The sequence below is a fragment of the Oryzias latipes genome, chromosome 6 (assembly GCF_002234675.1).
Source record: "Oryzias latipes chromosome 6, ASM223467v1".
In the NCBI taxonomy this organism is placed as follows: domain Eukaryota; kingdom Metazoa; phylum Chordata; class Actinopteri; order Beloniformes; family Adrianichthyidae; genus Oryzias; species Oryzias latipes.
Window position 1 is genome coordinate 12,897,998 of NC_019864.2, and position 13,555 is coordinate 12,911,552.

At 38.9% G+C, this 13,555-nt stretch overlaps 1 protein-coding gene across 2 annotated transcripts; it reads left to right on the plus strand.

Annotated features, from left to right (window-relative positions):
* The first annotated feature begins 4,470 nt into the window (after positions 1-4,470).
* LOC101159738 (glucoside xylosyltransferase 1) lies at positions 4,471-12,932 on the plus strand. 2 transcript variants are annotated; one of them, XM_004069517.4, is made up of 8 exons: positions 4,471-4,820; positions 5,497-5,589; positions 6,681-6,873; positions 7,915-8,046; positions 8,127-8,378; positions 8,707-8,830; positions 8,960-9,132; positions 12,180-12,932. In XM_004069517.4, exons 1-8 carry the CDS (start codon positions 4,603-4,605, stop codon positions 12,324-12,326), a joined length of 1,332 nt encoding a protein of 443 aa, XP_004069565.1. In that variant the 5' UTR covers positions 4,471-4,602; the 3' UTR covers positions 12,327-12,932. The 2 variants fall into 2 exon arrangements, with proteins under 2 accessions (XP_004069565.1, XP_011474221.1); XM_011475919.3 differs by lacking the exon at positions 5,497-5,589 and having other exon boundaries at positions 4,472-4,820.
* The last annotated feature ends 623 nt before the right edge of the window (positions 12,933-13,555 follow it).

Consider the following 13,555-nt stretch of genomic DNA (forward strand, 5'->3'; position numbering starts at 1 on the left):
AAACCAATAAAAGAACTTTAAAATCAATACTGAAGCGCACAGGTAGCCAATGCACCGATTTTAAAAACGTAATGTGTTCCCGAATTGGCGAATTTATTATTGCAAATCCAATTTGAACAACTCATAGTCATTGAAAATGCAGGTAATGTTTTAGAGCTAATAATAGAGCCACATTTTGATTCATTAAAGCTGTAAGTGTCCGACAGAACAAAGGACAAGCATGTGTGTGTTACGGTTTCTGTTTCTTTGCCCTTGTTGGTTTTTTTCCTTTTTGTTCTGTGATGTTTTGAGGTAACTTCCTGTTTTATTTTGTAGTATTTCCTGTTTCGTTTTTGTAGTGAGTTTTACTTTGGTTCCCCTTCCTTCCTGATTGTGTTCACCTGTGTCTCGTTTGTCTGTATGTATTTAAGTCTTGTCATTCCCTTCCTCCTGTGCTGGTCCATAGTATGTTATTCTGCTCTTCCCCAGTTTTGCGTATTAAGTGTTTCGAGTTGTGGTTTGCCTGCTTTAGCAGTGGTTTTTGGTTTCCTTAGTTTTAGTTATTAAAGCTCCTGTTCCCCTGCAGCCTCCTGCTTCCTCTCCTTTCTGCGCCTGGGTACGTCCCTCATCCTCTCCCCGTAACGGTGTGTGGCCAAAAAGGGACGCCTACCTGAGAAAACTGACAACTTCACACATGATTACACATACAGAGACCTCGTGCACAGGATTACCATCTACGGAGAGGACAACGACCTTGTTCTCAATGTAGAGAAAACAAAAGAGATAATCGTGGACTACAGAAGGAAAGCACCGCCACATCAACCGCTCATCATCAACGGGACTGTGGTGGAGCGGACCGACTGCCACCGGTTCCTTGGTCTGCAGATCACAAACAGCCTCAGCTGGGAAAAAAACACTGTTGCCACAGTGAAGAAAGCCCAGCAGAGGCTGTACTTCATCAGGCTGCTGAAGAAGGCCGGTCTCAAGCGCCGGACCCTCACCCAAGCCTACAGGGGGCTTGTGGAAAGCATCCTCACAAGCGGACTAACAGCCTGGTTCGGTAACACCACCTTAAAAGAGAAGAAGATGCTGCAGAGGGTCATTAATACAGCTGGAAAAATTATAGGTTGCAACCTACCATCCATGGACACCATCTACAAACAGCGCTGCAGGAGGAGAGTGACTAAGATCATCAGAGACAGACACCACCCTGCTCATGGACTGATCCAATGCGTGGACTCAGGCCACAACCTCAGGCGTCGCAGGCCTGAAAGCATCCGAGCACACACCACACGCTTCCACAACAGCTTCTTCCCAACAGCAATCAGAATGCTAGCAAAGGACATCAGAGAGGGAAGACTGGACTAAATTACTAAGTGCAATAAACAATAATATGTGCAGTGATTCTATGTGCAATAATGCTACTGTACAGATTGGGTCTCTGCAATATTCATTATCATATTTTACTGATATTTATATTTTTTATACACCATGTAAATTTGTTGTCTAATTTTGACTTTTAACTTTATTCTATTTATTTTGATTTTCTTTATTTCTTCTTCAAATTTTTCTATTGTCCTTTTTTAACTTATCCTGACATGAGAGATGCCAAAGAAAAATTCCGATGTACCGCATGTGCAAACGGCAATAAAACTTGAATCTTGATTACATTTCTTATGAATATACTTAAAAACTGCATATCGTGACCAGAGGAGACTAAATTTTGTTTAAAATGCCCTTTGAATTTACCAAACATCCTTTTAGCGGCCTAGTAAAGCTTCACGGAGGTCCACTGTTTGAGTCTGGCGCCAGTGCACTGAGCTCTTGCCTTCCTGTTTTGTTCAGGACTTTGAGGCAAAAGAAAAAAGAGAAAATCCACTTAAGGAAAACGTAGCTGAGAGTGGAGGGTCAGGTAAGTCTGGCAGTGTATACAGCTCATCCATCTCCTCCGGAATCTCTTCTGCCTTCTCTTTTTCCCTTTTGTCCTCTCCACCAAGACGTCTTCCAGAGGCTGCGGCCTTTTGTCATTCTCTTTTTCGATGCCAATTCTCAGGCTCGGGCAAATAGATGATCCTTTCTTCAGGAGAGAGTCACCAAGCTTGGAAAATACTGGGCTCTACTAAGAAAAAAAAACACATTTGAATACAAAGAGGCAAGGTTTTTCAGTGCTGGTGCTTACACAGCCCCAAAAGCGTTTTAGTGGTTTAACCTTTCATATTAAATTGCTTTAGAAACAGAGGCGGTCCAGGTTAGTATGACGCCCTGGGCCAAACACTGGATGACGCTCCTTTGAAGCCACGCCCCCAATGACTTAAAGCCTGCATGCATACAGACACAAGAACAAAATACATTGTTCATTTACTTTATTCATCATAAAAATATAATACTTGTAAAGTTTAATTCCCAATTAAGATATAGTCTGTAGCTAGTTCAGCTTTCATTTATATAAATTTTACATCATGTATGATTGCAAGTTAAAGTGGTGGGTCAAATGTAGGGATGTCAGCGCCACAATTAGGCATAGGTTTCCTCTCTTTGGGTCATGTGGTTTGGGAGCTATTGAAAAAACTGAACAGAATTAATTTGCGAATTGCTGAAATTTTATTATAAATATTCATATAAAAATATTTAGCATCTTTTATTACAAAATAAATTGGTGTGTCTGATGTTGGGATGTCAGTGTGACAATTCGGGATACATTTGGACTTGTTAGGTCATGTGGTTTGGGAACTATTGAAAAAAATGACCAGATTTTATATGTGAACAGCTGGAATTTTAATACAGAAATTCATATAAATGTTGTATCATCTATAATATCAAAACAAACTGGTGTGTCTGATGTAGGGATGTCAGTACCACAATTTGGCATAGGTTTCATCTCTTTGGGTCACATGGTTTGGGAGCTGTTGAAAAAAATGAACAGAATTCATATGCGGATTGCTGGAGTTTTGATATAAAATTCATATAACATTTTTGTGTGTATTAGTATGTCTGAGCCATAATTCGGCATATATTTGGAATCATAAGGTCACATGGTATGGAAGCTATTGAAACCATAATTTTCACTTCAAATAATTTTTCTTGTAAAATATTGAGCATCTATGATTGCAAAGCCTTTCTTATTAAAACATCGCAAAATAAATAAGATTGCTTAGACACAACATGAGGAAATGTTTTAAAGTAATTTATTTCTTTTTGCAAAGCATTTAGTCTTGGGTTTTATCTAAAATCTCCATCTCTATCTCATGCACTTGTTAATTTAGACAGACAGACAGACCTTTAATAATCTCCCAAGGGAGAAATTCAGGTGTACGGCAGCAAAACACACACAATAAATAACAATAAAATAACAGTTCATAAAGTAGCAGTTCATATCAAGCAGATCTGTTAAATATCCTGATAGCTGAGGGGACAAATTAATTCTTAAAGCGTTCTGTCCTGTAGCACAGTGAAAGCAGCCCATAACTCTGTGTACTCCTCTGTGCTTTGCTGACAATCCCTGAGAGACACCACTGGAGATCCATGCTTAATGTTTGTCGACTATCCAACCTAAAACTAACCTCACCGCAGTGATTTTAAGTTGTAAATTTAAAACTCTGTCGTAAATACAGTAATCCCATGAAAAAAGCACCAAACTGATCCAAACCTGCCCTGACATGTAGGATATTCAGACAGTTTTTTTCCAAACAAAGATTTATGGCTCAACAGTTATTATCTACTTTGTATACTGTCATTACAGCATCTGGTAAACTGACTTAATGCTGCAATTCCTGGGAACAGTAAAACATTATACAGTTAGACATTAATCACTGAACTGCTGATGAAAAGATTATAGTTCAAAAGCACATTCTCTGGGCTTCTTTGCTTCCAATTGTACATTTTTCTCATTTTAACCCCTTCCTTTTACCTCAAGAGAAAAAGCTGTTTTGTGTTAGACAATTACAAAAAAAAAGCACAATGGAAGTGTTGAGTTGTGACTGGGGGAAAAAAAACCTATGTTCAACTATGAGTCCAGATTTTGGCCTACAGTAGTTGGATTGTACGATCGAAAAAAATGGAAATAAATAGGATTGCTGCAAAATCTTTAGGTGGAGGCAGTATGATGGTATGGGGTAGCATCTGTCAAACTAGGAAAATAAGACGTGTCATCATTGTAAGATATCTCAACAAAGAGATATAATTCTGCAAGTGCTGCCTATCTCATTTCTTCACAGCCAAGGGTTGAACTTTTACCTTCAAAATGCTAACACTTGCCCTCCTGCACAAATACTCTTAGTTCATTTAAACGCTTTTTGTTTTTGTGAACTCTAAAGTGCATCATAACCAAAATGTCTTGGGGAACTTAACTTTTAAACACTCTACCTGCATTTTAATTCAAGTATGTATTTATTGTATTACTTTCGAAGTGAGTTAAGCGAGATCAAAAGAGTGGCAGTTTATTGCACCCTCACACGAGCACGTGTAAAAAATGAGTGGGAGGGGTGGAAAAATGCCAAAAGTACTCCTCAGATTAGCCTGGTACTTTACTCAGAGGGCAGAGTAGGTAGCTGGTATTGTTGCCTCTTATGGGATTAGCAGTTAAAGACGGGGCTTTTACCAAGTCTTTAATATGTGAAGCACAAAATGCGATGCTATCTTCACACCTTTTTCCTCTGCACCGTCTTCACTTTCCTCTCGCTGCTGTATGTGTTTAGTCAACTAGCCTCCACCCTGGATGGCAGAGACGAGTTGAGCGCAGGCGTTATTCCAGGTGGCAGGAGGAGCAGTCACGACAGCGGGCACCTGCTCAGGAAAACACCGGGCCTGGCCGGCCTCCGAAGCCCCGGGGAAGAGCTGAGCAGGTAGTATTATATTTGCTGCGTATCACTGTTTTTGTTTTTTGTCTGTTAATTTATTCGCCATGGAATTTAATGACTGCCACTCACTTACCCTAGCTTACACAGCTGTTAGCACGCTAAAGCTAACAGGTGCTATCGTAAAAAAAAGACAGCTGTTGACGTGCTACTACAGCTAGCAGACGCTATCGCTAGACCCAGGAAAGTTACGTTTATATTAATTAGTAGTTCATTTATTTCCAACTAACACGTTTTTACCCGTAATTCGGCTTTTCCCTCCTCTAACTATTCTCCACTCTTTGTAATTATTTACGTTTGTTAATATTTACGACAGTTGTGTGCGATAGGGGGCAGATGCTATCATCATACTATTAGCCACTCATTTTCCCACTTAGAAACTCAGTAAGGCAAAGTAATTATTTAACCTATCAACTAAATCTTCAGGATTTAAAGGGAAGCCACCCGTTGAGCAAATGTAGGCTGTACACAAACATTAATCTTGGAAGTTTGGTATGCTAGAGTTCATCGTGTCTTAATCCCAGAAGACGCACAGACTGATGCATTTGAACCTTCAGTCAATCAAACATGCAGAGCTGCAGTGGAGCCCCCCCAAAGACTGAGAAACAATGTTGAAGAAATGAATTGAACTATGACGGTCCAAAAGATGTTTTTATTCTGTCAGGTGTAAATCACTGTCAGTTTCTTACTGGAATCCATATTGGAGACTGCCTGCTGAAGTTTGTGGAGTGAACTGCTTGTTGGAATCCTCTCTTAGGTATGATTAACTTTGCAAATCTTTAAGACAAGATCATTTTATGTTAATGTTAAAGTCCTACTCTGATCATCATTTGATCTTATAAGTGCAGTTTTTTTTTAAAATTATGATTATGCCATTTTTAGTCAAAATAAAGAAAGTGTAATTTTCTAGGACATAGTTTCTGCAGAGTGGCACTTTCGTCTTTGAGTTGTGGGCAGGACTGTTGGCGTGGAGTAAGCCAGTCCCCTTCTCATCATCCGCCTGTTTACACGCTCCACTTCTAACATTACTGATGTAACAAAAGTGGGGAGCAATGTTAGAGCTTATCCAGCTGTACGTTTTTTTGTCAGTAAAACAATGACGTTTATGGATCTAGTTGTTTACAAGCGGATGAATAGAATAGAATAGAGCAGCCAGTTGTGGCTTGCAATAGTAACTTCTATGTCACACCTTAAACTTCATTTTTTTCATCTGCTCCTGATTAACAACGATTTGGGGAAAAAAAATACTTAAAGATGCAATTTTAAGCTTTATTTTGTTTATATATGTCCCCCATCATCAGAAAAATTTCACAAGAAAAAGTTAAAAACACCAAAAACATGATTTTCATCAGAGTGGGTCTTTAATTACTGGAACTTCAGTAGATTATAGATCTCTTCTTCTGTAGACTCTTCTAGCTTTGTGACTTTTGAATAATCTAAATCAACTTCAGGATTTTTCTTGCTTGTTGTTGTTTTGCAAACTTCTGTCTTTCCATTTTGCTTAGATTAACCTTTGCCTTTACATACTCTATCAATTATGTCATTATCTTATCAATATGTCCTCTAACCTTAATTATCATGCGATTCATGATAATTGTGCTAATGAAGTTACACCCACTCCCCCCTCCTCCTGAAGTATTTCTTTCTTCAAGAATACATATACATTCATTCTGTTACTTGTTCATTTATTAGTAATATGTGTACTTATGTGTGTATTTACCCCTGAATTCCTTTATTTCTCCAAAACGCTGTTAGTATTTTTACTCATTTCCCACCTTGCACATGTAAAGATACCCAAAACTAGAAAGTGCTTACATATTAATATTTTTACTGTGTCTTCTGTGTTAGTGAGAAGCCAGGCTCTGTCTCAAAGGAACATGGTGATGAAGAAGCACACACAAGTCATGTGGCTGTGGTTGCCTGTGGCCCCAGGCTAGAAGAGACTCTCACCATGGTAAAGTCTGCTGTCCTCTTCAGCAAAAAACCTGTGCACTTCTACATCTTTGCAGAGGATGAACTGCACGACAGCTTCAGGGATGCTGTAAGTGTCCACACGAAATGTTTTGTACTCTTATCTTAGATATTACATGTCAGTGTGCAGCTTCTAAGCCTTCTTTAAAATGATAAACACAAAAAAGTGGCATTTTTTTTAGGGGACCAACTGTTTTTTTCTAATGAATTTTCTGTGGTCAAAAGCACAGTTTGGTGTGAGGCCTCTGTTAGGTATGTTTAAAGTTAAAAATAGAGCTCTGGCATAGAGTTTTCATAAGATTTTTGTTTTTAGTTCTGAAGATTTAAATTGTAGATTTATTTTCAAGCCCCCAGTTGGTCGTTCTGCTTTAAAACAAATGTTTTTCTTGTGTTGGTGTTAAACTCTGGAATCTACAACAATATCATTTGAAACGTTGTACACACGTTTTCCATTTTAAAAATATGTATTGAAGAATCGAATTCAAGTTATGTTAAAGGTAATTAATTTCACGTTGCTTCTCTTTTTTTGTATTTATTGTTAATGGCCAACGGTGGGGCCATCTAAATAAACTCTGTATTTTTGTACACATACAAGTTTCTTGATTTAGCAGGGGCATGTATAAAAAAAGGACATTGTTCATCTGACTTCTCCCTTTCAATCTTGAAGCTGTAGGATTGTGTTGTGATTGGTACATGATTTTGTGTTTTGTACATGATTTTAATAAAAAAAAGGCCCATATTTTTAATAATTGTTTTTATTGAGTCACAGTTGAACATTCAGCCACAGCTAAAAATCATCCGTTTACATTGTGTTCCACTGAGGGACCACAAATGCCACCAGATAAACTGAATAACTGCACTATCATCTGGGTCTTTGTTCTCAGAGTGCTCTTCATGCAGTTGCACAATGTTCCATAATTTACACTGTTGGTGGCTTCATAAAAAGTGGTAGCTGTCAAGATTGTTGACTTTTTTATAGACACACAGTTATCAGGCACATGTTATGTTTACCCCTTTATTATTGTTTTTTTTTAAAGAAAAAAAAAGGATTCAATCTTGTTTTGCGTGTAAATTGCACCAACATTTTTTGTGTCTTGTTTTCCTTTTAAAGTTGATAACATGGCCCAGAGAGGTCAAGGCAAAGTTCACCTTCACCATCTATCCCATCACATTTCCTAAAGAAAATGCAAATGAGTGGAAGAAGCTCTTCAAACCTTGTGCCTCTCAGAGACTCTTCCTGCCAGTAAGTCAGGAGTCCATTATTTATTCTAACAGGAGCATGTCTTTTTGAGTGTAACAATACCTTTTCGTGTGTCTTTCTAGCTAATCCTAAAGGAGGTGGACTCTTTACTTTATGTGGATACGGATATTCTTTTTTTACAGCCAGTAGAGGATATCTGGGCTTTGCTTTCTCTGTTTGATTCAAGCCAGTTGGCTGCTATGGCTCCAGAACACGAGGAGCCCCGCATCGGCTGGTACAATCGTTTCGCCCGCCACCCGTATTATGGAAAGACGGGTGTCAACTCAGGTGTAATGCTGATGAACATGACACGCCTCAGGGAAAAATATTTCAAGGTAAACATCCCCAAAATGTGAGGATAATCACTATTACTTGTATTGATTCAAGTTTTCTGTAAGCATGTGTGATAAATATCAATGTGGTTGTTATTTATTTTCTTTTTAATTTGTCAGTAAAATGTCCAAAATATAGGTTTATCTATTGGGAAGTCTGAAAATCTACTGAAATTGGCAACGTTGCAATACCTAAACGGACCAGTTGAGGTCACACTTGTTACTCCTTCCTAAACCATTCCAGGGGAGATTTCCGGACCATCTCATTGCTACTAATATGAAGCACCAATCCTTCAAAATGTTGGCTCATTACACTTAATCCTTCCTGCAGAATGACATGACAGCTGTTGCACTGAAGTGGGAAGAAATGCTAATGCCACTTCTCCAAAAATATAAACTCAATATCACCTGGGGTGACCAGGATCTTCTTAATATAATATTTCACCATAATCCAGGTAGGAACTACTTCTTGTGCTGCACTGAATAGAATTTACAGTTCTTTCATTTGCCACCCCTTTTAATTTGTTGATCAAAAACAGTTGAAATTTTACAAATGTGCTTTTTTTTTTATTTTGCCTTTTCAGAAAGCCTGTATGTGTTTCCATGCCAGTGGAACTACAGGCCAGACCACTGCATGTATGGCAGCAACTGCGCGCAGGCTGAACGGGAAGGTGTCTTCATTCTCCATGGAAACAGAGGAGTTTATCACAACGACAAGCAGCCAGCCTTCCAAGCTGTTTATAAGACCATCCAAAAGGTAAGATCAGTCTCCCAATAATTAGTCATTCATCCATTTAGGGATTGATGAAGGCAAAAAGTGCAAAAAAATCTTCTTTTTTTTTTACACACAACTGATGAGACAAGGTTATCGTTTAGGAAGTTAAGTGAGTTAGGGGCTTATGTACGTGGAGTACATAATACGGAAATACTTTCAATAGCAATTACATAATCAATAGTCTCTGGAAGGCATTGTTTTTTTCTGTGGAAGTTTCCACGCATAAATGTTTAATCGATAGGCTATTAAACAGTTTCTGCATTTTGTGTGATATCTGCTTAAAGCCTTGGTCACAACTGCCCTTACGGGTGGATACGGGCTGTCTGCTGGTGAAAAATGGGCAAACTTGTTCGGGCACGCAGGTGGCCCGCACAAAGTATCAAGGTCGTAGACCACTTGGTGAGCGCGTAGAGAGAAAAGGTTCATGCACAGTTTTGTTTTTTTACAGGCATGCTGTGAGAAACGAATCATAGTGAACACTTATACCACATGTAAGGGTGAAGTAGGTGAGACGCAGGCGTGTCGTACAGATTTTTAATGTTTTCAGTTCCCCCTAAATCTGCAGGGCTCGTACGTGCTGTTCAGGCATGCAGGCTCCTGGTTACATTTGAGTGTAGTTTGTGCTGACATCCTACGGCTACTTGCGTATCACCTACGTGCATGCGGCATTTGTGTGGTCAGTAAGCGGCGAGAACTCGCACCTCACTAATAACAAGGGGACCACATGACTGGCTCATCCATATGTCATAATTGCATACAACTTACATTTACTTTAAACTACGCTCACATCACCCTCAGCAATGTGCGTTCAAGCGACCACTTTCAATGAAAATCTATGTAAATGCACTTTTGGGGCGTCTGCGTTTAAAACTGTCACGTTTATGCGTCGCTACGCAAGTTTCTACAACCATTTTCTCAGGCTCTGTGTATAGACAGTCCAGTGTGAACACCACGGACTAAAAGCGTGTTAAAGAATGCGTATTCTTGAATGCCCATCACATGCCTAGTGTGAACATAGCTTCACAGATACTTCACGATACACTTGCCACATGCACGACAATCGAAAGATTTTTTCATTATGCCTCTTGAGGTAGCTGTACGAGTCTCAAGGTGTTCCCCTGAGGCTCTTCTGAAGACGCCTGCATTCCCCTGAAGATATGGCCACGTCTCTCTACAACCTTCATTCGCCGTACAAGCCAAAACCCGCAGCACTCATATAGGTGAACCCATTTACAGGCCCCATGTGACTAAGGCTTTGCCAGGTTTTGGAACCGGGAATCATAACATCTGCCGGAAAAGTTCTATCTTGTTTATAAAAAAAAAAAGAAAATGCACAAATCCTTTCATCCTAAAATGTCTTTCTTCAGGCGTCTAAAATGATTTTAGACGTTTTTGTGAAAACTTGACAGCATTAGCGTCAAATAAACCTAAATACTCACAACACTTCCGTCATCGGCAAGTAAGAAAATTGGTCTAAAAGCTCTGTGGTTGCTTTTGCCAGAGGCCTTCTTTTGATCTGCTCTCGTTGATTTCAGCACACCGGTCAACATGCAGGCAGCGATTGGAGTGGGAGGGGAGCAAAAGAAGCTTCATTAGCTGGTCTCCATCCATTACCACCACAGGGCCTATCCTGGCCACTATCAGTGCAGGCAATGTTCTCAGCCATTAAGTAAACGAGCAGGCTTCATTACGGGGCACTCAGCTCTCAAAGCTCCATCAGTCTCTCCAGCAGAACAGACAAACAGCTCTAGCCTACCCCACCTGATTTTAGAGGTAGAAAAGTACGGTTATTTGTCACAGGCAAACAAAATGCACCAAATATAAAGAAGGATGCTACCAGGAACTTGTTGATCAAAAATGTTCCACTCTTTGGCGAATGAAAACAAAGAGAGAAAACCAGGAGCCAGCCATCCTGAAGCAGGAGGGACTTCTGCTCCATAGTCGGCCCCACATTCCCTATTTCAACCAGAAAGTGAGCTTTCAATAAAGGCCACAGCCATTATCCAGCCAGACCCACTCAACAGTTGTAAAATGTTTACTGCTGATCTGAGTTTGAAGCATCATAATGGGTTAATGGACAAAGCAGCTTCTCCTTCTAGATCAATAAGAGGATGGTAATGTTTTTTTATTGCCTGCTGCAGTGTGGGAAACATGATAAAGAAACATAGCTTGGAGCAATCTACCACTTTGCCAAACTTAAAAAAGATACAAACATACCTATTTATTAGATCAATACAAGATTTAGTGGCTAATATTAAATGTAAGATTTTTTTTAGAGTGTTGAATTTTATGTTTTGATGAGAAAAAAAAGCAATATATGATGGGAATTTCTGAAGAACGGCAGCTGCGCCTTCCTTCTCTGCTGTCATGCATCACTGAGCACAGTGGTGTGTACTTGTGGTACGAGATGTTCATCAGTTGAACACAAACCAAACTGACAGATGGAAATTAGGAGTTGGGGATGATCAGAGTAGGCCACCTGTGTGACGACACCGACTTCTTTTTACCATGTCGGATGACACGGAGTGGCTTTCCAGAAGGATTTATTTGTAATGCCTTCTCGTCTTGTGCTAATGCACAATATAGCACTTGCTTCCACATTAGGACACATTAGGAAGGATGCCAGAGTGTAGCTATTGCTGAACCCAGAAACTCAAGGCTGTTACTTCAACAGACCGTGGCATAAACTTCATCCATCTCATTTCTCTGTGTGTCTGCTGCATAGCTGTTCAACTGACTCTCCCTTCAGGCTCAATCTGCCTGTCAGGTTTCAGGATTTGTTTAACTTTGATGTTCTAATGCTCCGTTTTTGTGCACATTTCTTGATTTTCCTGTATAAAAATAGCTAAAGTTAGAAAAGATAATGATCCATTACATTTATGATCCATGAATGTAATGAGGGGTGTGACCGTAGATCGCAGGCTGTCAGATGAATTTAAAAAAAAAAAAAAAACAGTACAGACTAAAAGTTTGGACACACGTTCCCATTCATTTGAATAAGAAGGTGTGTTTTTTTTATTTCTGTGTAGTATCAGTTTGGTGAGAACTTGGAGACGTCACTCCTCAAACCACTGGAAGCTGCGCTGCAGAGCGCCACACATACGTACTGTGGCAGAGCCGGCCCGCTGTTAACCAAGAGGTTAAAGGAAAGCATCCGGTCTGTTCAGCAAAGATGATGGGAATCGGCAGAAGCACTCCACGAGGAAAGCCAGATGTCTGTCAGTCTGGAGTTGAACTGATTGAAGACATTGCAACTCCAGACTCAGTCACATGTTTACAAGCTTCGTGCCAAGATGTGGTCTGACTTTCAGTTGTTAGTTTTCTATGACTCCACTGTTGATGCATGTCTGTTTATCTAATTTTGAAGTGACAAACACTTTTTCACAGTGAAGCAAAAACAAAACAAAAAACAGGAAATTGAACCCATTTTATTCAGAAGAAAATTTGGACGTCAAGAAAAGGTTTTTTTCCACCAGACAATCAGCCCTAAATATCGTTTATAAAGAAAAAATATTCAACTATTTAGAGACTTTGAACTATTTCGAATTTTAGTAAATTTTTAATTCACCATATTTAAAAGAAAATCTTATTTGATGATTTTTAGCACGAAACGAAAAAAAGCATTCTTTTTTAACAAGACATATCAAGTGTCAATATTTTCATTCCATAACATTTAATTTGTATTTATTGTCTGGCATCTGTGATGTCTTCCTGTTAAACTTTTGTCAATCTGGATTTTGTACAAATGTCTCAATTTACCAATAAAAGCTGTTGGGCCATAAGTGTGTTTTTATTGGAGGATTTATTAAAAAAAAATTAAATTAAACATCAGATGTAATGCATTGTTGTGTATTTAATATTTGCTGTAAAAAATTACATCTAAAAGTTTATATTTCTTGCAAAGTATTTTTTTTATTCATAACCTCTTCAAAACAAGAGCACAAAGCAAATGCATTCTGCTGTAATAAAAATACTAAAAAATTTGATTTAAAAAGCACCTTTCAAAACATTTAAAGAGATGCTTAGTTTTTATTCCTTTCATGAAGAATAGATAAAAGACAAACATTAAAAAACAAAAGGAGCAGAAGGGTTATAGATACAAATAAACAGAAGCATTGCAGTATTATTTGAAAAAAAAAAAACCTTTTTCCTAAATAGATGATTTTTGAAAATTGATTCAAAGCCAGAAATTGAATGATGCATAATGAAACACTTACTTTACCTGGAAATATTCTCAATATTTATTTTCAGTTGACTTTAGTTGCCTCCCAAACACACAGAATGAGGATGAAGCCCATCTTAGAAGGAGAAATCAGTCTGTGAGTGTGAGGGCTTGAAGTATTTCTTTTTCTTCAGAGATCCAAAAAGCAGCTGATGTGTCTGGGCCGGTCGCCCCTGGCTCTTC